Source organism: Leptodactylus fuscus, chromosome 8 (assembly GCF_031893055.1).
Source record: "Leptodactylus fuscus isolate aLepFus1 chromosome 8, aLepFus1.hap2, whole genome shotgun sequence".
NCBI lineage: Eukaryota > Metazoa > Chordata > Amphibia > Anura > Leptodactylidae > Leptodactylus > Leptodactylus fuscus.
The window spans coordinates 19,859,897-19,884,489 of record NC_134272.1 but is presented as its reverse complement, the minus strand read 5'-3'; the positions used below and the strand labels follow the sequence as shown (position 1 = coordinate 19,884,489).

At 43.3% G+C, this 24,593-nt stretch overlaps 2 protein-coding genes across 2 annotated transcripts in view; both read right to left on the bottom strand.

Annotated features, from left to right (window-relative positions):
- SEZ6L2 (seizure related 6 homolog like 2) overlaps nucleotides 1–7,494 on the bottom strand; it is a 43,640-nt gene extending 36,146 nt beyond the window's left edge. The window contains exons 1-2 of the mRNA XM_075285838.1: nucleotides 7,083–7,494; nucleotides 4,808–4,957 (exon numbers count right to left, since the gene is read on the bottom strand). Of these exons, the coding sequence (XP_075141939.1) occupies nucleotides 4,808–4,957; nucleotides 7,083–7,140 (208 nt within the window). The 5' untranslated portion in view covers nucleotides 7,141–7,494. The remainder of the gene's footprint in view (nucleotides 1–4,807; nucleotides 4,958–7,082) is intronic.
- Nucleotides 7,495–20,860: 13,366 nt separating this feature from the next.
- Nucleotides 20,861–23,687, bottom strand: LOC142217397 (nucleoside diphosphate kinase A 2). Its single transcript, XM_075285623.1, has 5 exons — nucleotides 23,626–23,687; nucleotides 23,216–23,344; nucleotides 22,726–22,827; nucleotides 22,323–22,435; nucleotides 20,861–21,134 (listed from the first exon to the last, which is right to left on the bottom strand). Exons 2-5 carry the CDS (start codon nucleotides 23,342–23,344, stop codon nucleotides 21,014–21,016), a joined length of 465 nt encoding a protein of 154 aa, XP_075141724.1. The 5' UTR covers nucleotides 23,626–23,687; the 3' UTR covers nucleotides 20,861–21,013.
- Between the last annotated feature and the right edge of the window lie 906 nt (nucleotides 23,688–24,593).

The following is a 24,593-nucleotide window of genomic DNA, read 5'->3' as shown; positions in this document are numbered from 1 at the left end:
CTGTGACATCACTGTGTGTATTATCTCTGTACTGTGACATCACTGTGTGTATTATCCTGTACTGTGACATCACTGTGTGTATTATCTCTGTACTGTGACATCACTGTGTGTATTATCTCTGTACTGTGACATCACTGTGTGTATTATCTCTGTACCGTGACATCACTGTGTATCATCACTGTAGTGTGACATCACTGTGTGTATCATCCCTGTATTGTGACATCACTGTGTGTACTATGCTTTACTGTGACATCACTGTGTGTATTATCTTTGTACTGTGACATCACTGTGTGTATTATCTCTGTACCGTGACATCACTGTGTATTATCTCTGTACTGTGACATCACTGTGTGTATTATCTCTGTACTGTGACATCACTGTGTGTATTATCCCTGTACTGTGACATCACTGTGTGTATTATCTCTGTACTGTGACATCACTGTGTGTATTATCTCTGTACTGTGACATCACTGTGTGTATTATCCCTGTACTGTGACATCACTGTGTGTATTATCTCTGTACTGTGACATCACTGTGTGTATTATCTCTGTACCGTGACATCACTGTGTATTATCTCTGTACTGTGACATCACTGTGTGTATTATCTCTGTACTGTGACATCACTGTGTGTATTATCTCTGTACCGTGACATCACTGTGTATCATCACTGTAGTGTGACATCACTGTGTGTGTCATCCCTGTATTGTGACATCACTGTGTGTATTATCCCTGTACTGTGACATCACTGTGTGTATTATCTCTGTACTGTGACATCACTGTGTGTATTATCCCTGTACTGTGACATCACTGTGTGTATTATCCCTGTACTGTGACATCACTGTGTGTAATATCCCTGTACTGTGACATCACAGTGTGTATTTTCTATGTAATGTGACATCACAGTGTGTATTTTCTATGTAATGTGACATCACTGTGTGTATTTTCTATGTAATGTGACATCACTGTGTGTATTAACTCTGTTCTGTAACATCACTGTGTGTATTATTGTGGCTCTGTGGTCTGAATGCATTTTGTGGTCTGTTTTTTAGACTCTGGTCTGTATTTATTTTGGGGTCCGTATTTATTTAACGTCTTTATCTGTTCTGGGGTCTGTATATTTATTTAGATCTTTATTTTTTCTTTATTTAGTATTTTTCAGACTATATTCATTTTGGGGTTGTGGTCTAGATTCTACATATACTTTGTAGTCTGTAATCAATTTGTGGCATGTCTCACATTACTTGTCTATACTACCTGCATGTGCTGTGTGCAGAATCTACTGTGTATTTATGTGAAATGCAGCTTCACACTGCTCTCCACTCACTCACACTGCCTGTATGCACTACCTGCTTATGCTGTGTGCAGAATCTCCAGTGTATGTCTGTGGAATACAGCTTCACACTGTGCTCTCATCACTCATACTGCCTGTATGCACTATTTGTATGTGATACATACAGAATCTCCAGTGCATTTTCATGTATTAAAGCTTCACACTGCTCTACCCTCACTCACACTCTGTCAATACTACCTGCATATGCTGTGTGCAGAATCTCCAGTGTATTTCTGTAGAATGCAGCTTCACACTGCTTTCCCCTCAATCACACTGCCTGTATGCACTAACTGCCTGAGCTGTGTGAAATATTATATTATTTCTAAGGGGTGCAGATTCACACTGCATGTCTATGTTATCTATATGTGCTGTGTGCAAAATCCCAGTGTATATCTATAAGGATGCAGCCTCTTACTGCTGCTCACTGCCTCCTGCTTATAAGAACTGCCAGGAAGAAACTTATCACAAGCAAGAGAAAGGGGAGAGAGGCTGTAGCTGGCTCACATAGGATACACTAAGACACTGCAGGGTGAAATAGAAGCCAGCAGTTCTATATTTTTTTTTATCTATGACTTGCTGTCCTTTGGCAGGACTTCACCCCTCTGATCTATTGAGCCTCATGGTCAGTGTAGATTGCATGAGGGAAGCCATATCAGAGGTGAAGAAGGAGCCACTCACAGACAACCTGCAAGTGGCCTATGAAATAACACGGCTATATACTAGGCATATACCACAGCCAGTATTCTTTAATAATAGCCTATATATAATGCACTATAGATGATTTATTTTTTTTCTGGAGCATTTTTAAGCCACTTTAAATAAATTTTTGACATCATCTGAAATGTCCAATCTGTCTGTTTACTGCCCTGCGCAGCCTCCGCGCACTAATATATATGCACTATTATATCCGTCACAGCAGATGGCACATTCATTGCCGTCCAGATTCCTTTAGTCATCTAGTGAAATATCACGATTTTCGGCTGATCAGACTAAGAGCCCCTGCTGCCCCTCTAAGGCCCCTCGTACCCTCCTCGGGCTTATGACGACTCTGTGGGCATCGTCTATTATCCTGGAGTGCCCTGACTACTATAACTAATTACTGATGGCATAGATGTAATATTAATCACCCATCTGCAGGTATTTATATATCGGGCTGTATTCACAAATCATATCAAAATTAAAAAATTTGCTACAAGAAAAACACAATGCAACAGTAGTGTGTGAACACAGCCTTAGGATTACAGATATAACATAGATTACAGAATTTACATCAGGGTCCAAGAGTTTGAAGTTACCTGCTGGTGTACAAGTCACGCTCTCCCGGGCCCTGGTGTTTTAGGGCCCAGTTACTTCATAACATTTTATAAAATATTCAATCAAAAAACCAATATGAAATCAAAATGACGCCACATGAAAGCTGCAAAAACAGACAAGACCCAACGTACAAGACAACACAATCACAATATCCATGGAAACAAGCATCTGCCTGCATTAGTATACTACAGCTCTACAGCTTCACAAGTACTGGATACTGCTCTAGTCACATCCAAAGCTGCACCCACAGTTCTAATTCTCTAGCCACAACCTAAGCTACATTTATAATACTTATACTACAATTGCATCCGGAGCTGATTTCCCAATTTTTATTCTCTAATTATATTCACGATTGCTTTCTTAGTTCTTCTACTCTAGTCACATCCAAAGTAGCATCCACAATTCATATATTCCAATTATATCCAAAGCTGATATAGCTTACCATGTGTTGTATCACATAAAGCCACATCCAAAACAGAATATTATCAACCACTATCAGTATAAAATAATGTCCATAACTGTGTGTGTGCCATTCTCCAATCACATCCAAATCTGCACTTCCCAATCATTATAAGCTAATCACAGCTAGAGCTGTGCTCCATTTTCTGCTGTGCGCCCCTATAAAATAGCTGCACCTATTCCTATAAATGAGCCTCTTTACCTCCTGCAGGCCATCCTGGGGGTGCGCGAGAAATTATTGCAACACTGGACATGAGGGGTTAATAAGAATTGTGAATGCAGCTCTGAAAGTGATTGGAGAATACAAATTTTGAATGTGGTTCTATAAGTGACTAGTGTATAAGAACTGTGAATATAGCGGTGAATGGAAAATAATAACTATGGATTCAGCTCTATAGGTGAGTGGAGTATAAGGAGCATGAAAGCAGTTGTGGAGGTGACTGCAAAATAAGAATCGTGAAAGCAGCTCTAGAAGTGAGTGGTGTATAAGAAATATAAATGCAGCTCTATGGGTGAGTAGTGTATAAGAACTGTGAATGTGGCTCTATTTGGAGTATAAGAAATGTAAATGCAGCTCTAGAGGTGACTACAAAATAAGAAGCATGGGAGCAGCTCAATAGGTGAGCCATGTGTAAGAAGAACTGTGAATGCAGCTTTATAGGAATATAAGAATTTTGAATGCAGTCCTGGTGGTGACTGTAGAATAAGAACTGTGAATGCAGCTCTGGAGGTGACTGGAACATAAGAACTGTGAATGCAGCTCTGGAGGTGACTGGAAAATAAGAACTGTGAATGCAGCTCTGGAGGTGACTGGAAAATAAGAACTGTGAATGCAGCTCTGGAGGTGACTGGAACATAAGAACTATGAATGCAGCTTTGGAGTTGACTGGAACATAAGAACTGTGAATGCAGCTCTGGAGGTGAATGGTAGTGTATAAGAACTGTAAATGCAGCTCTGAATGTGTATGGAGCAAAACACATAATATGACCTACAATTAGATCTTAGACTTGATACAGAGTAAGTGAGCAAATCACACCACACCTGCCCAGATCCACAGGCTACATAGGACTGATCTCAAGAGGGCAGTGGCACCCTTTAAGCCAGCCAGGGGTCACACACCTTTGGCCCCCAAACATAGAGAGGGATTGGTTCAGCCACATATAACCCCTGATCTGCACTACAGGAGCCAAGAAGCATGTACAGGGCAAATGAGTGACACTAGTGCAGTATTATAAGGGCTGGACGGATCTGGATCGATTCTTATTATGTGCCCTGGACCCAGAGCAGTGCCATGTGTAGTCATCGCAGGCGGCCATCTTGTCAGCCTATTAGTATTCATTACAATATGGAATATCGATTCCCAGGGAACTAGTGACTAATAAATATTGTCAGCCATGACACAGGAGAATTCATAGGTTATAACACAGCATTACTCCGGCATCTGACAGATTAGAGATATAATGTCAGTTATTCAGACAACCACTAATAGCCGACATACTGCAGAGCCTGACTGGCATCTTTAGTCCACCTCTCTGTAATTTATTCCGGTCTTCACTGCAGTTCTGGATCTACACAGGGCACTGATCATCCTGCGCTTCCTGGTTCATGAATAGCAACCAATCAGGTTGCAACGTATATCTGTGATCAGTCAATGAAAGCTGCAATATGATTGGTTGCCATGAGCCTTCTTGTTGCGCTCTTACCCGTAAAGAAGCCCTCCTGCCCCAGGAAATCCTTCTTCATGACGGCCTGATGAACCAGCTGCTCCAGAGACACGGGGTCCGAGCGTCCAGGCGGAGGCGTATGCAGAAGGTCGGGAGCGTCTGTCGCTTCATCTTCCAGTAGGGGCAGTCCTGGGGAAGGAAGGCAAAAACAGCATACCGTAACAGCAAATCACAGCTCAGCTTTCATTTTCAAATCTGCATTTGCAAACTGAAAGGTGGAATCTCATTGGTTGCTATGGGGAAACTCCATCTACCCATTTTCTTGTATATAAATACAGTACAGTAGTGGCCTATGGCGACCACTCATAGCTCAGCTTTCATTTTCTACTCCGCACTGGGAAACTGTAAATTGCAATGTGATTGGTTGCTGTGGAGAAACTCCTCCCACATTTCTGCTACCAAATAAATACAGCACAGTAATGTTCCACAGACCAATCACACTACAGGTTTCAATTTCTAACATGCATTAGGAAATTGTAAGCTGCAATCTGATTGGTTCCTATGGAGAATACCTTCCACACCTCTACTATATAAATACACCACAGTGGCCCATAGCGACCAATCATATCTCAGCTTTCATGTTCAAACCTGCAGCTGAATCATGTCAGGTAAACTCTGATTGGTCGCTATTGGATAATTCTTCTTCCACTTCTAAATGAATGCCACCAGGCCGACAACGAATGCGTCGTGCCTCAGTGATGTCACTAGAGGTTACTCCCATCATTCAGTCATCATGTCTTAATCATATATTTCTAGGAAAGGTGGGTGCCAATAACCAAAATGGCTTCCATAACAGCTTCTATAGCTGGTGTCACACAGCTTTCCCAGGCCAGAATGGTAAAACTGCCTAATAGTGTTGCAAGAAGGGAGACTGGACCAGGGAAGTGGTCCGGGGGTTTGTTCCCCAACCAGGCCGGGGCAGAGTTGCCCCATAAACACAATGACCAGAGAGGCAGATGGTACCACAATGGCTACATGATGGCTGACAATAATGGCAAATCCGACTCTATGAGTTAAATGTCATTTCCCTTTCAGAAATCCAGGAAAGCTGGGCAACAACCGATTCAGGAACTGTAATGGCCGCCATATCGTGTGTCACCCAGCTTTATAAAATGCTGGTATGCCTACAAAATGTTGGTCTATCAGAATATAACATGGTATAATACAATGTACCGTAATATAGTATAATACAACATACCGTAATATAGCATGCTATAATACAATGTACTGTAATATAACATGATATAATACAATGTACTGTAATATAGTATAATACAACATACCGTAATATAGCATGATATAATACAATGTACTGTAATATAACATGATATAATACAACGTACCGTAATATAATATGACATAATATAATACAATACAATACAACGTAGCATGATGTCATGTAATATATAACATGGTGCAATGTAATCGGAGTAAATGACGAGTAGGGGGCACAGGAAGAAGCTGTAATGACAGTGGAGGAAGGTGGAGGCGAGAACATGACTGAGCAAGGGGGATATGATTGAGGTGACAGATTTGGTTGACCCTGATGAAATGTCCCCCCCCTCCCCCCTTCCCAAACATCACAGAATCCTAGAAGATAACCCAACTCCTGGGAGACAGGACAAGTGAGACGGCCACGTTACACTGTCTGCTCCCGGTATACACAGCCACGGTTAACCCTCTCCTCCCCATGCTCAGGCCTCCCCCAGCAACCACATGCAGCCAACCAAGCAGAGCGCAGGGCTGGTGTGCATCGACATGGCATTCGCCAGCCCCATGGATATGCATGTATAGGCGCCCCCATATATGTCACCACAGGCTCTTTATGTTCAGTACACGTTAATGTCTCCACCATCACCCAACGTGAAGCAAGCGTGCAGCGGAACGCACACCAGCACAGACAATAGAAGGCACTGGCCCTTTTTTTCACAGGCGTTTGCCAGATCCCCTATACACTACGTGCCCCCATAAATACCCCTATGGTGGCCCTTATACCGTCACTCTTTCCAATCTTTTCTTTTTTCAAGCCCATAAAAAATTCCTTAAAGCTAATAAAAGGCACGGCTGCCTAGTAATATGGATCCCATATATAACATATAATGACGGTTCACATCTGCAGACATTTCAGTCTATGACGTTAGCCGTGTGTCCATGCATCTTCCCCTATACATTCAGCATACATCCTATAGAAGCTGTATTTGGAGCCTGTGCACACATATCTGTCACTGCAGCAGTCCTCAGCCATGCAGCTCACCTTTCACAGCAGCCAGGAGCAGTACGATGACGGAGGAGACGACATCCAGAGCCCGCATCCTGCCCTGCAGATCTACCCCAGACAGGGCTCTTGTGGCAGTCTCTGTGTATCCAGGGAGATGGAGCAGATCTGGTCCCTGGCTGTGCTGTCTGCTTAAGGATGCTGCGCTGCTCCAGCAAACATACACCTCCTTGTGTCTTATGGGAAAGGTGCAGCTCTCTCTCCCACCTACAAGATGAAACCCCCCTCCCTCTCCTGTCCCCACTGTTGTGGTGGTGAGGGGGGGATGTGATGCTTGGGGGGTGTACAGGGGGTGTCTGGGTTAGCAGAGATGCCAGTCCTGCAGGGTGCTGCTATGTGGGGTCTGACAGCTGAAGGTGATTCTTTACCCAAGAGCAGAATCAATAGGAGTTTTAGGAGGGGAGAGGAGGGAGGGGGGAGGGAACAGGAAACGTGTGGCCAGATGGGACCCAGACAAAATCTTGTCCCCCATAGGGATAGGGGCAGGGGTGTTGAGATTAACCCTTTCTAGATTCTTAGGGGGCAATTTGCATATAATAGTCATTGCTTGCTTTGCATTAATTATGGATTGTTAGCACTTGATGACTGAGGCTGCATCATTACACCCCCTGTACCCACCCCCACCCCAGGTCTAAGGCTTTAAATAAAGGAAACATAGCCTATTATTACAGCGCACACATCACCATTGCTGGGGTTCTGTGGCCCCTATAGGAAGGATAAGCATTGAGGCGGAAAACTGCTGCTGCTTCATCTAATGTCAGCCAGGGGCTTTCTACAGCAGTCCACCAAGAAGAACGAGACCCCTGCACCCCCAGGACAAAGTATTTAGTCGCTTCATTACTGACACCCAGCTAATCTGCAGGGTGGACAGCGCCCCTCAGGTAAACTGGACATTCTAGGTGTAGTAGTCCTTCAATAGTAGAACACCAACATGAGTGGACAACACCCTCATCTCTTCAGGTCAACTGGATAGTCTAGGAGTAGTAGTCCTCCAGTAGTAGAACAGTGACAGGATCAGGACCAGGACTGGTGGACAGCACCCTCATCTCCTCAGGTCAACAGGTGATTATATTTGGCACGGACTGTGGACCTTCTAGGAGTAGTAGTCCTCCAATGGTAGAACGCTGACAAAATCAGCACCAGAACCTGTGGACAGCGCCCTCATCTCCTCAGGTTAATATGTGATTAGAATTGGCATGGACTGTGGACATTCAGGGTCAGGGGATAATCATACACATTAGGGAGAGTGTGTGCCTACATAGGCGTACGGAGACTTACAAGTCATTCCTGCTCCGCTAGGGATTCTGGGTAAATAATATGCAAATCTATTCTCCAGGAGAGCAGGAGCCTCTGTATGCTGCCCTCTAGGGACCGCCCCCTTAACATCATGCATGACTCAGTTAATAAGCCTACTGACATGATGCGGGGTTTATTGGCAAATTAATATTTCTATTCCAAAAGGAACAGATTCCCAGCTATGGACAGCGCTGTTTCGGTCTTTTGGACCTCCTCAGCATAGCGCAGGGATACTAATTTGGCAGAGTGGACATTCAGGAATAGTAATCCTCCAAAAGCAGGACCCTGACATGATCAGCACCAGGACTGGTGGACAGCGTCCTCATCTCTTCATATTCTAGGAGTAGTAGTCCTCAAATGTAGGACAATGACAAGATCAGCACCAGGTCTGGTGGACAGCTCCCTAATGGAGCAGGTAATTAGACTTGGCAGTGACAGCAGTCATTGAGGGATAGCAATCCTCCAAAAGCAGGACACTGATAGGATCAGCACCAGGACTGCTGGACAGCACCCTCATATCCTCAAGCCAACCAGAGGCAGAAGGTACAGAACATTCTGGGAGTAATAGTCCACCAATGACAGGACACTAACAGGAGCTGCTCCAGAACTGGTAAATAGCGGCCTCATTTCCTTAGGTCAACAATGGAAAACCAAAGCTGAGGAGGAACTGCTGGAAGGAACATGACTACAGGATATTCTGGGAGTAGTAGTCCTCCAGTTGTCAGATATTGACACGGTCAGCTTCTAGGTGAACATTAGAAAGCAAAATTGTGACCAGTATTGCTCAAGGCCTGAAGGATTATATGAATGCTGAAAATTCCAACATGCCAGTGGAAAAGCACCAGTTCTGGAGGACTCATGGGGCAAGTGCTGCCTCCTAGAGACCTAGTAGTGACCCTGACACCATCTGAAGAGTCAGCGCAGTAGAGGTCATGTACAGAATGGCAGGTCATAGAGACACCCTGTCAGCACCAGACCGGTGGACAGCTCCCTGGTGTCTGAAAAACCAAAGGCTCTATGTTGCAGGAACCAGCCTGAGCATCAAAGAGCTTGCTGGGACTATTAGTACGCCAATGGCCAGAGCTTTACTAGAACAGCAACAGGTCTTAAAAACCAATGAGAATCTGCAGGTAGCATCTGAGACATAAGGGCGGAGGATTGTGGAGGGTGTCAGGATATGGTGGTGCTTTTACTTTTCCAATTGCCACAGCTCTGTGGTCGCTTTAAAAAGTGACATTTATGAGAAACCTCCAGTACCAGATTAGCTAAAGCAGGTCAGGCTATGCCGAGACTATGACTTCTACAGAAACCAGAGTTTCACTAGATTAGGGCCCATAGATTGTGCTTCTTGAGATGGGAAAGCCATGCTGGGACTATTAGTTCTCCTTGAACCATAAGTTCATTAGATCCGGACTCACAGATGGAATGATCAGTCCTTGCTAAGCTTCAGGGCATGCTGGGACTATTAGTTCTCTAGAAATTAAATTTATTTTCTATTAGATCAAGCCGCATGTCAGTTGTAAAGACTGTCACGGCATACTGAGATTATTAGTTCTGAAACATCTAGGACTTGGAGGACACCTCTAGCATTATATTACCTTAGGGTAGCAGCTTGGGAAGAGGCTACCTGGAGATGTACAAGGCATCCTGGGACTTCTAGTTCTACAAGTTATCATTACTACACCCTGACCCCTGGCAGAAGCTGCCCCCGGTCTCCTCCCTGTGTTTTGCATGTGATGGATTATTGATGATCTCCGGCCACCCCTGATTCTCCTTTGTGCACAGTGTTCACTCAGCCCTCCCTCTCCTCTGTGTCTCCTCCATCATTCCTTACCTCCTGCACCCCCTACGCTCTCTATCTCTCCTCCCCCTCTCTCCTCCCTACTCTCTGCATTGCAGGCTCTGCTGGGCACTGAAAGAGGAGAGAGCACAATCAATATTAACACAAGCACAGACTAGTGGACCAGAAGAGACACCCCACACAGAGAGGGACAGGGGGAGAGAGTGTGGGACACACCCTGAGAAGAGACCCAGGCCCAGAGCTCTACACAAAGACAATGCTCAGGCTCTGCAATAACATGTATAGTGATCATAAACCATTTCTAATTGATTCACTGGAATGGAACTACAAATCCCAGCATACCAACCCATAAATAATACCACAACCACAAATAATCATAATGTTATGCAGAATACAATTCCTGCAATACTGAATACTGCAATTCATTACATCAGGAGGAAAGGAGGTGATACTACAGCAAAATATCACCGAGGAGGGGGCAGTATTATAGTAGTTATATGCTAGTACATAGGAGTAGTATTATAGTAGTTATATTCTTGTACATAGGAGTAGTATTATAGTAGTTATATTCTTGTACATAGGAGGTAGTATTATAGTAGTTATATTCTTGTACATAGGAGGCAGTATTATAGTAGCTATATTCTTGTACATAGGAGTAGTATTATAGTAGTTATATTCTTGTACATAGGAGGCAGTATTATAGTAGTTATATTCTTCAAAAAACAACACTTTTAGAAAAAATAGAGAAGTAGCTCACCTATCTTCCGTTCACCTGTCCTCCTGTGGTGCACGACCCTGTTCTCCTTGACCTCTTGGAGCAAAACGATGAGAAAAAATTCCAAAAAGGATTCAAACAAAGTTTGAAGGATCTGCAGCTCAGAGGAGGTTAAAACTCAAAAAAAAAACTTTATTTCATACTTTTAAAAGGACTCACCCCAAGTGGGTGAATACATTCAGAGGTTTAACAACAGAACATAGTGAGAAAAAGATAGAAAAATGTGAAAATAAAACCAAAAACCGCTGACGCGTTTCGGGACAGATTTTTAGTGTCCCTTAATCATAGCGTAATACAGCCGCTGTATTCCGCTATGATTAAGGGACACTAAAAATCTGTCCCGAAACGCGTCAGCGGTTTTTGGTTTTATTTTCACCTTTTTCTATCTTTTTCTCACTATGTTCTGTTGTTAAACCTCTGAATGTATTCACCCACTTGGGGTGAGTCCTTTTAAAAGTATGAAATAAAGTTTTTTTTTTTGAGTTTTAACCTCCTCTGAGCTGCAGATCCTTCAAACTTTGTTTGAATCCTTTTTGGAATTTTTTCTCATAGTTATATTCTTGTACATAGGAGCAGTATTATAGTAGTTATATTCTTGTACATAGTAGTATTATTATAGTAGTTATATTCTTGTACATAGGAGCAGTATTATAGTAGCTATATTCTTGTACATAGGGGCAGTATTATAGTAGTTATATTCTTGTACATAGGAGGCAGTATTATAGTAGCTATATTCTTGTACATAGGAGTAGTATTATAGTAGTTATATTCTTGTACATAGGAGGTAGTATTATAGTAGTTATATTCTTGTACATAGGAGGCAGTATTATAGTAGCTATATTCTTGTACATAGGGGCAGTATTATAGTAGTTATATTCTTGTACATAGGGGTAGTATTATAGTAGTTATATTCTTGTACATAGGGGTAGTATTATAGTAGTTATATTCTTTTACATAAGAGCAGTATTATAGTAGTTATATTCTTGTACATAGGAGCAGTATTATAGTAGTTATATTCTTGTACATAGGAGTAGTATTATAGTAGTTATATTCTTGTACATAGGGGGCAGTATTATAGTAGTTATATGCTAGTACATAGGAGCAGTATTATAGTAGTTATATTCTTTTACATAGGAGCAGTATTATAGTAGTTATATTCTTGTACATAGGAGTAGTATTATAGCAATTAGAGGCTAGTACATAGGAGGCAGTATTATAGTAGTTATATTCCTGTACATATGAGCAGTATTATACTAGTTATATTGTTCTACATAGGAGCAGTATTATAGTAGTTATATTCTTGTACATAGGAGCAGTATTATAGTAGTTATATTATTGTACACAGGAGTAGTATTATAGTAGTTATATTCTTGTACATAGGAGCAGTATTATAGTAGTTATATTCTTGTACATAGGAGCAGTATTATAGTGGTTATATTCTTGTACATAGGAGCAGTATTATAGTAGTTATATTCTTGTACATAGGAGCAGTATTATAGGAGTTATATTCTTGTACATAGGAGCAGTATTAAAGTGGTTATATTCTTGTACATAGGAGCAGTATTACAGTAGTTATATTCTTGTACATAGGAGCAGTATTATAGTAATGATATTCTTGTACATAGGGGCAGTATTATAGTAGTTATATTCTTGTACATAGGGAGTAGTATTATAGTAGTTATATTCTTGTACATAGGAGCAGTATTATAGTAGTTATATTTTTGTACATAGGAGGTAGTATTATAATAGTTATATTCTTGTACATAGGAGCAGTATTATAGTAGTTATATGCTAGTACATAGGAGCAGTATTATAGTAGTTATATTGTTCTACATAGGTGCAGTATTATAGTAGTTATATTGTTCTACATAGGAGCAGTATTATAGTAGTTATATTCTTGTACATAGGAGCAGTATTATAGTAGTTATATTCTTGTACATAGGAGCAGTATTATAGTAGTTATATTATTGTACACAGGAGTAGTATTATAGTAGTTATATTCTTGTACATAGGGGCAGTATTATAGTAGTTATATTCTTGTACATAGGAGGTAGTATTATACTAGTTATATTCTTGTACATAGGAGCAGTATTATAGTGGTTATATTCTTGTACATAGGGGCAGTATTATAGTAGTTATATTCTTGTACATAGGGGCAGTATTATAGTAGTTATATTCTTGTACATAGGAGCAGTATTATAGTAGTTATATTCTTGTACATAGGAGTAGTATTATAGTAGTTATATTCTTGTACATAGGAGCAGTATTATAGTGGTTATATTCTTGTACATAGGAGCAGTATTATAGTAGTTATATTCTTGTACATAGGAGGCAGTATTATAGTAGTTATATTCTTGTATATAGGAGCAGTATTATAGTAATGATATTCTTGTACATAGGAGCAGTATTATAGGAGTTATATTCTTGTACATAGGGGGCAGTATTATAGTAGTTATATTCTTGTACATAAGAGCAGTATTATTGTAGTTATATTCTTGTACATAGGGGTCAGTATTATAGTAGTTATATTCTTGTACATAAGAGCAGTATTATAGTAGTTATATTCTTGTAGATAGGGGGCAGTATTACAGTAGTTATATTCTTGTACATAGGAACAGTATTATAGTAGTTATATTCTTGTACATAGGAGCAGTATTATAGGAGTTATATTTTTGTACACAGGAAGGCAGTAATATCGTAGCTATATTGATAGACCATCAATGTTAGAAACTGGATAACCCCTTTAAGATAAACTGCTGCACAATTTGTACACATTACTAATCTTAGCTGTGGTTAACCTCAATTAAGCTGTATTGCTTTCTGCCTCTGCTCCATGGGTGTAACTAGCAAAGATTGGGCACTATAGTAAAATTTTCATTTGGCCCATTTCTGGCCCCTACATGGTATTTGCCCCAGTTACACACATTATAATGGCCCAAAGTGGCCCTCCATGGAGTTCTTGCAAATAATGCAAATTTTAGGGTTCACCACCCACAAACTATTATTATTCTCTGGGGTCTTTTCAGACCCTCTTCAATGACGTCACAATGCATAATGACATCAGCTTTTCCCACATTTGTGACGTCATTGAAGAGGGATAAGGACAGCAGGGAACGGCGGCTGAGCCCAGGAGAGGTAACTAAGACTGGTATCTATATTTGCTCACCACCCGTGGGCCAACAATCATTATACTTTGGGGTCTGAAGAGTTTCAGTTTGGAAATATTTGTTCCGAACGTAACCACTAGCAAAACCTCTCGAGTTGAATCTTGTTCAACCAACAAATACTATTGATGCGATCCCCGCTCCTACTTATGGTTGCCACCATTTCCCCTTCATTCCTTCAGGGGGCCCCGTGCATTGCATATCACATTGCTGTCAAAATATGGTACGAAAGGGGAAGCGGATGGCAATGGAGAGCAGGAGTGCGGATCAATAAGTAAATATGGCCCATTATCTGCTGGGGTTACAGCAGATAATAGCCTATTAAAACAAAACAGCAGCCAATACTGTAGTGCGTGGGGTACTAAATACTATAGGGTCTCTTCAGACCCTCAGAGCATAATGATCGCCCAGGGAAGGTGAATAAACATAACAAACAGTGTTACTCACCTACCCTGGGCTCTGGTGCTCTTCTGGCCCCCAGAGATGATGTCAGTAACTGCGTCGTGACCAACATGACCACTGCAGTCCCTGATATCATCTCTGGAGGCAGGAGGACACGGGGAGCAGCACCCGAGTCCAAGGATGGTTATTCGAGATGAGCGAGTACTGTTCGGATCAGCCGATCCGAACAGCATGCTTGCATAGAAATGAATGGACGTAGCCGGCACGCGGGGGGTTAAGCGGCCGGCCGACGTCAAAGCGGAAGTACCAGGTGCATCCATTCATTTCTATGGAGCGTGCTGTTCGGATCGACTGATCCGAACAGTACTCGCTCATCTCTAGTGGTTATGTTTATTCACTTTCCCTGGGCCTCCGATCATTATACTCTGAGGGTCTGAAGAGATCGCCAAACCCACAAAATATCGCGTTCAGCGAATCTCAGAAAAAATGTGGGTTCATGCAAACTTAATATGGTTAAAAATTCCCTATGCATGTGGGATTTTTAATTGTATTAATGTAGGAGCCCCTCAGGAACAGTATACTATATGGGGCTCCTATGGGACATTACACTGCATGGAAGGACTACTGTACTGTGGGACTTCATACTGCATGGAGGGGCTGCTATGGGACGTTATACTGTATGGGGGCCACTATGGGACATAATATTGTTTGGAGCGGCCCCCATGGAATCTATGGAGGTGCCACTATAGGACATTAAACTGTTTGAAGGGGCCACTATGGGACATTATACAGTATGTAGGGGTCACTATAGGACATAATACTGCATGGGGCCTGCTATGGCATTTGGGGTAGGGGTTGATATTTTACATGTGGAGACACTGGTCATTATACTTATGAGGACACTGAGGAGAGGGGCAATGAGGGGGCCATTACATAATTGTTAATGAAGGCCCCTGAACAAAGCCTTATTTTATGAACATTTCCTTTACCATTTCAGTGCTCACCACTTTGGGGTACTCCTGCAGCTGTTTTAATTTACTTTTACATCTTCTTTTGCAGATCTCGGAGCATATGGCTCAGCCAACTAGCACAAGGTTTGCAATATGTCCCCTGCACTAGAGAGCCTACTATTCATGAGTTACAGGGCTGAATCCTGTAGGATGGCTCCTTAGATGTTATTAAGCTTCTATGGCGGCTACACAAAGTCATGAAGCAACAATATCCCATCTCAGAGAACTTCTCCATCTTACTTTTCCAGATTAACAATCTTTGCAGCCTTCAACTGGAGAAAACTCTGGTTGCTACATGTAGTGCATCTCCTGATAACCCAGTCATGAAGTCCTTATTGTGGTCAGGTTATCTTCTCATACATGTAGTATCCTCCTGATAACCAGCCATGATGTCCTTATTGTGGTCGGGTTATCTTCTCATACATGTAGTGTCCTCCTGATAACCAGCCATGATGTCCTTATTGTGGTCAGGTTATCTTCTCATATATGTGGTGTCCTCCTGATAACCAGCAATGATGTCCTTATTGTGGTCAGGTTATCTTCTCATACATGTAGTGTCCTCCTGATAACCAGCCATGATGTCCTTATTGTGGTCAGGTTATCTTCTCATACATGTAGTGTCCTCCTGATAACCAGCCATGATGTCCTTATTGTGGTCAGGTTATCTTCTCATACATGTAGTGTCCTCCTGATAACCAACCATGATGTCCTTATTGTGGTCAGGTTATCTTCTCATACATTTAGTGTCCTCCTGATAACCAGCCATGATGTCCTTATTGTGGTCAGGTTATCTTCTCATATATGTGGTGTCCTCCTGATAACCAGCAATGATGTCCTTATTGTGGTCAGGTTATCTTCTCATACATGTAGTGTCCTCCTGATAACCAGCCATGATGTCCTTATTGTGGTCAGGTAATCGTCTCATACATGTAGTGTCCTCCTGATAACCAGCCATGATGTCCTTATTGTGGTCGAGTTATCTTCTCATACATGTAGTGTCCTCCTGATAACCAGCCATGATGTCCTTATTGTGGTCAGGTTATCTTCTCATACATGTAGTGTCCTCCTGATAACCAGCCATGATGTCCTTATTGTGGTCAGGTAATCGTCTCATACATGTAGTGTCCTCCTGATAACCAGCCATGATGTCAATATTGTTGCCGGGTTATCTTCTCATACAGATAGTCCCCCTACTGATGACCTGACCACAATAAGGACATTATGGCTGAGTTTCTGACAATAGATGGACCATAGAAAGTTCATGCATTCATGGTCGTATACATTGGCAACCGATCAAGACAATAAACTGTCACCACTGAGATAGTTAGGGACAATTCTTAAAACTCTGCAAAAGTTTTTATTTATATTTGTAAAAATGTTTAATTTTAAATTCTCTACAATCTAATATTCAGTTATGTTCATGGGAAAACCTCTTATCCTTTGGCAGCGCCATGCTAATAAAAGCTTCTCAGATCTCATTTTTGTGCTGCTGAAAGACAAACAGGAAGGATAAAATATTTATTTACCAAAATTTTCATTTCCTGAAGTCCAGAGGCAGCACAACTTAACCATCCTTAAAGGGGTTGCCCACAAATTTCAGAAACTCTGGAGGAGGCCATGGAAGGGGAAAATAAAAATAAAAAATAAAAAAAAGGTTACTCACTCGCCCCTTGTTCTCCATTGTCCTGATTATCCAGTGACGATCTGGACCCCCCACCCATCTTCCCCCCCCGAGACACCCAAAAATCACTCAAAGCACTGATATAGGTATATTGCATTTAATAATCCATTAGTAGAACTAGACATTTTTTTAATAAAACTTTTTTTCCCAGAAAACCCCTTTAAATATGTGCTGCCTCCGGACTACAGAAAATTAAAATTTCTCTAAAAAATGTTTCTTCAATCTTGTATAGTATATAGGGGCAGCTTTACAACAGGTATATTCTAGTACATAGGGTGTAGTGTTAATTGACAAGAATAGAAATACTATAAATATCATGTGCTCAGTCCCACCTGCTCTATCACCTCACATGTTCTGCGGCTGCACACAGTATTGTAATTCTGCCATCATCTTATTATAGCCCAAACACTTCTCTGATATAATGTTATCTTGTTCAGAAAAGTACACTAGTTGGAAATTTAACCTTACAAACAAGTCAGTGCTACTTTCTGTCAGCAGAGGGCAGATTAGCGCTGGAGCTCACAGTATAGAAATATAGAAGACGTCTACTTCTATATCTATATTGTATCTACTTCTATTATACTGTATATTCCTCCTGGTCTCCTGTACTTTACACATTTCAGGAACACTGGACATATCAGAGCAAAATCTTACCAATCAGAAGACCTTTATCTTTTCCAATCTCCAAAAAAAAGTGCGATCAGTGTGTTCATATTTTACATTATACATTATTATTATTGCATTATATTACATTGGACAAACCATCATCAGATTTGGCATTCCGGTAACCATCTTTATGCTGATGACACCCAATTATACACATCTTCCTGTGACGTCACCCCTGCACTAATACAGAACACCAGTGACTGTCTCTCTGCTGTCTCTAATATCATGTCTTTGCTCTATCTGAAACTAAATCTCTCTAAGACTGAACTACTACTGTTTCCACAATCTAATAGATCTTTCCCTGATATATCCATTGCAGTCTCCGGCCTTACTATAACTCCTAGGCAGCAGGCCCGTTGTCTCGGGGTTGTGTTTGACGCAGACCTTTCCTTCACTCCCCATATTGAATCAGTCGCACGTTCATGTCACCTCCACCTCAAAAACATCTCCAGAATACGCCCTTTCCTTACCAGAGATACATTAAAGACACTTATTGTCTCTCTGATTCATTCTCGCCTTGACTACTGTAACTCTTTACTAATTGGTCTTCCCCTCACTAAACTCTCCCCTCTACAATCTATTCTGAATGCAGCGGCCAGGCTCATCTTATCAGGCTAGACGCTACAGCGATGCCTCTGGTCTGTGCCAGTCACTACATTGGCTGCCTATTCATTATAGAATAAAATATAAAGTTTTCACTCTCATCCACAAGGCTCTCCATAATGCCGCACCTCCATACATTTCCTCCCTCACTTCTGTCTACCGACCAACCCGTGCTCTCCGCTCACTCAATGACCTAACACTTACATCCTCTATTATCAGAATCTCCCACTCCCGTATACAAGACTTCTCCCGAGCTGCACCACTACTCTGGAATGCTCGATCCCACATGAATCATTTGTGCGGACAGTGCGCAGCAAGCACACAGACCCCATTATAGTCTATGGGGTCCATGCGCTTGCAGTTGCGCTTATGTTCCGTCCGTAGGGATTCTCATGCGGACTCCTTCCGGACAAAACACATTAGCATGTGTGAACCAGCCCTTAGAGAAACCTTCAGCCGTGGCTTGTGAAGGCAGATCAGAGGAATACATGGCTCATTTTTAAAGGGTGGGAATGTGCAGAGAGTTAATTAAAAAATTTGGTGGCTGAATAGAGCACAGATTAGACACAAAGGGATTAGTTACTATAGTGAGACCAGGCAGGGATTAACTGGAGAAACTGCTCATTAGTTTCAGCGAGTGGAGGAAATATTGGGATTTATAGAGTTAATCGCCCAATAATCCTAGAGTTGTCACTGAGAACAAGTAGTTCTAGATGTTCTTACTGTGAAGTTTTCACCATACTTTCCCCAGATCCTAAATGACATAGCTCTAAATCTACTTCTCTATTGCTTGTGTGTCAGTCGTTACTGCAATTTTGACATTCTATTTATGAATGAGCAGGCTCTGGTTGAAGTAAAAGGCCGTACTCAGCTAGGCCTAAGAACATGGAATAATGGGTAGATAGAGAATGAGAACTAGAATAAAGTGTATGTGAACATGTGGTCTACCCAATGTATGCCCCACACCAGACTGAGAACCTGCACCTGTCAGTGTAACTACAACCCCAGAGCAGCTGAGACACCCGCTGCCTCTAGTCAGTCATTACACAAGAATGTGCTGAGACTACGCCCAGCTCCCCAACAGCTCCATGATACAGGGTGGAACCACAAGATGGTGACACTATTCATCCAGTGCATTTAAAGAAGACCTTTCATTGATTTGGGCACAGGCAGTTCTATATACTGCTGGAACGCAGATAGTGCGCTGAATTCAGCGCACTGTTGGCTTTCCCGATCTGTGCCCTGGGTAAAGAGCTAGCGGTCCCGGTACCGTAGTTGTTTACGGTCAGAAGGGTGTTGCTGACCATCTGTCAGGAACTTTCTTTGCCACAGCAGCACCTATCGCGCTGTACAGTGTGAGCGGGGAGGAACGCCCCCTCCCTCTGCTCACAGTGCTTGTCCATAGAGTATTATCAGGAGGGGACGTTACTCCCTGCTCACACTGTACAGCGCGATAGGCGCTGCTGTGGAGAAGGACGTACCTGACAGACTGTCAGGAACGCCCTTCTGACTGTAAAGAGTTACGGTACCAGCAGCGCTAGCTCTTTACCCGGGGCACAGATCAGGAAAGCCAACAGAGCATTGAATACAGCGCACTGTCAGCTTTCCAGCAGTATATAGAACTGTCTGTGCCCCAAACCATGAAAGGTCCTCTGTAACATGCCCAACTCAACTGCTCCTACACTGTAGTAAGGAGGCCAATATATTACAGTAACCAGCTTTCCTGTAGATTTAGCTAAATTCTCCCAGCATTCTCCGATTTTTCACTGGATAGAACTGTTTTTGCAGATTACCATCCATGAAAATTCTACTGGTTTTATTTCCACAAACCTGGCTATGTAGGCATTCGTCCAGGATGACCTTTGAGGCTGGGGAAGTGGAAGGTTGTGTGTCCATTCCTTAGGCTTCAGCAGTCACATGCAGCAATAACTTCTGTCCCTGAAGCAGCAGGACTGGACCCTCACTGGGAGACCCCAGACCATAATGGGATACTTGAGCATTCCTCCTCACCCTCTCTGGCCTTAATGTTTATCCTAAACAACCCTTTTAATATAGGGAACTCTTACTGCCACCTGTTTAAAGGGGTATTAATAGCAGCAGGCACTCTGAGTTTATGGAAAGCAGGGATGACATACTGTTGTCACATGAATGAGTCTGACTACTCTGAAATTCTTGTTGGTCTCCAGTGTGCCCCCCCCCCCCAATTTCACCACCCAGTCTGTAGCAGGAGCCTCCCCTCACCGTTGCAGCAGGACAAAAGCAAGCCACTCCCCTTGACTAAGCCCCACCCACAGAACTACAGCCAGCAGATTAATAGGACAGGGGTAGGGTCACCTACAAGAAACCACAGAAGATCAGATTGTGCAAACCAGGTTGAAGGATTTTATTAAACGTTGGGTTGGTCCCGGCCGGCTTACTGCAGCGGTCCACAGGAGGCACGGCCTCTGGATTGTAACACTTATTGCAGAGAAATAACGGAACACAATATGGCGGTGAATAGGGAGGGGAACGCTCAGTCCTCATATACCCATGCCCTGGCACAGCTCTTGTAGTTGGTCAGCTCCTCTGGCTTAAACCACAAGGCAATTTCCTTCTTGGCACTCTCCACAGAGTCACTGCCATGGATGATGTTCCTACAGGGAGTGAGAAGAGTCAGTGAGGAGTCAAATACTGTTCAGTGCCCCCCTTCAATACATCACAGCATCTCCCACAATGCAACAGAACTGACTATGCCCTGCAGTCTAGAAACCAGCACAAATGTGATTGCAGCTCTGGTTGTGAATGGAGAATAAGTCACAAACCTGAGGTTCAGGCCAGGTAATGATAGTGATTAATTCCCAGGATGACTAGTGATCCTGCCATGCCAGGGAGAGGCATTAGAGTAATCTTTAACCCAGGATTGAACATTAGCAGCTGTCTAACACGACTGACACATGACAGCAAGGTAATCCGCTGCCAAGAGATCACCCTGAATTATGGATTATGAAAATCACTGCTCAAGTGGACACACGACCTCTGACCTGGAGGATTATACTGACCCAGCAAAGCTACCAACTGCAGTGTCAAGGTGACTCCATCCAGCTTTAAAAAGCAACCCATCAGGGATATTTGGGACACTAAACCCTCAGTCCTTAAGGACCCATGTGGTGGTGCAGCATCCCAAACAGCAAAAACAAATAAACTTTACCTGGGTCCTGTAGTACTGGGGCAGTTTATTCAATGAACCATATCTGCTTCAGTATGCATGCAGTGAAGCCAGGGTTTTATTCCATGTCTTCACTGCTGTACTGTAGCACCATATGGGGGGGGGGGGGGGATCAGATTTTACTCTTAGCACCAACACCAGCTCAGGATGGAAGTACCAATTAGCTAGGGGGCAGCAGTGGGAAGTGACCATCCATAAACTGTAGATAGCAAGCCATCCAGTATGGGTCAAGTCAGCAAAGTGTCCTGTGCACTCAAGTACAGCCATGACATCATCCTGGCCATATCTGAGCTTGATCCACTGACAAGGGCACAAGTGACAGCAGAAAAGGATCCAACAACCCAACCCCTCACACAGCATTCAAGGCTGTCTTAGTGCCTCAGTAGAGATGAGTAACCTTCAGCACACAAGTTACTGTTACAGTACAACTCCCAATATTCACACTTGTTCTGATGTTTCTACAACTTCCATAGAAGTGAATTGAGCATAATGTGAATTATAGAGTCACTGCAGATAGCTGGAATGCTGAAGGTTATTGACTGGTTCACTTTATAGGGATCAGGTATGATAAGCAGAACGTGCATAGTAACAAATCATCACCACAGCATCTACTCACCTGCCAACCTGGATACAGAAGTCTCCCCTAATGGTACCAGGCTTGGAGTCGGCAGGGTTTGTCTCTCCCAGCATCACACGTCCGGTCTTCACCACATTTAATCCTTCCCAAACCTAAGACACAAACCAAGATTACAAGAATGTTCTACATTCCACTATGAATGTGCTCTGCTTCAGGACTAAGGGGGGGGGGGGGGGGGGGATGGCTAGTCCCATATCAAGATAGTTTTAGCGGACCCCAGAACAATGCAACCACTTACAAGGAGCAGATACAGATAAGTGGATGGTTGAATCCATCCTAAGTGGCATCATACCCACCCTCCCTGCTAGGAACAGAACATCTTGCACTATTTTCTACCATGCCACCATCACGCCTCCACCATTCCCCATCATAATTTACTAACCATAGCGACCACTGGCCCAGAGTGCATGTATTCCACCAAACCGTTGAAGAAGGGGCGACCTTTAAGGTCTTCATAATGTTTCTCCAGATGTTCCTTGGAAGCCTAAAGAGAAAAAAAAATAAAAATGATTTAAAAAAAAATATAGGCAAAAGTCGTGCACCAGAGACAGGACACAGCAGATGAAAGCAGAAAAACCTGAACCACCAGACAAAAGGCCTGAACAATTGGAAGCATTGAGGCCCCATTAGGGGTTAATGACTCAGGCATCGGAGTCAAGTTCCTTCTGCAAACCCGGAAGCCCTGGAGTCAGCAGCAGCGGCCGCACACGCAGCACAGCGCTACTCACAGGACATCAAACAAGGTCAGCAAGGAGCAGATTGTAAACCCAAACCCCAAGATTAGGAGTAAGGGCGATTACAGGAAAGGTCAAAGACCAGAGCATAAGACAGATCAGGAGCTCGGCAGCCATCGCAGTGCAGGGACGACTCACCTGCTGCATCTTCATGGCCACCAGACGGAAACCCTTCTGCTCAAAACGCTTGATGATGTCGCCAACAAGGCCCCTCTGGACGCCATCAGGCTTGACAGCGATGAAGGTCTGTTCCTGGTTACAAGACATCTGTAAGAGAAAAGCAATGATCAGATTAACCATAGGAAGCAGGAGACGTCAAGGGACGGTGGCTGATACCAGAGAACAACAGCTGCACTGACAGATTAATACACAGCTAGAACACAGACTGAGTATGACTGGCTGCTGCTGTAGAACTACAAGTCCAAGCATACTATATACTGAGACTGTAGTAGAAAGCTTCACACAGCATACAAAGTACATGGAGAACAATGAGAGAATGTGAAGCCGTCACCCCCCGCCCTCACTGAGTCTCCGCAACCGCCACTCACTTTCACTATGGGAGACTGAAGACGAGAGAAGAAAGAAAGCCCGTCCCGCTGCTTTATATACCTATGATGACGTCACGCGCTGCCCGGCTTCTCATTGGACGGCGAGCGGGCACAGCTTTCACTAAACTGACGGGAAGAGCAGGCTGGATGAAACGAGGACTCTGATTGGATAGAGAGAAGGAGAACGGCTATTGGCTGTTCTGTTTAAATAGGCGCATCCGTCTAAGGCGAGGTGCATGCTGGATGTTGTAGTATTAGGGCAGCGCCACATGAGCACAGTGAGAGGTGGCAGAGGGTGCGGTGCCCCAAAATGTCAGAACACACTCAAAGACTGGAGAAGAAACCTAAATGTGTGATTGAAATAAATAGTGTGCCAGTCACCAAGACTCTCCTGCAGGGCAGCTGGTGACCCCAAGGGGGACATTTGCAGATTGTTATTTTAGTCACAGCTCTGACCCCACCTAATACTGCCAGGTCTAGGGGAAACCCATGGAGAGGGCTGCATGCAGTGGCGTAAAATCATAGCAGCAGAGGCAGCTGCCACAGGGCCCGGGACATTAGGGGCCTGGTGACAGGGGCCACTATTGGGGATAATACTGTGTGCAGGGGCCACTGAGGGACATAATAGTGTGTGCAGGGGCCACTATGGGGGATAATAGAGCGTGCAGGAATTTTTTTTTGGGGGGGGGGGTTTCGGTCGGTTAAGGTCTTCGGTGTCGGTCAGGAAGGGGGGGGGGGGGGCGTGTCAAAAGTTAGCCACGGGGCCCCGCCATTCCTAGTTACGCCACTGGCTGCACGTTATATTGGATGCCATATGTAGAGAGAGATATAATCTACATTGTTTCTATAGGAGAATGTCTCTATATATACTGTGCGTGGTGACTGCAGTACAGTACGAGAGAGCGCCTCCATGTGGGCTACGTGTACAGGCCTCTGCCAGGTACATGGGCACTTCAGCTCTTCTCTCC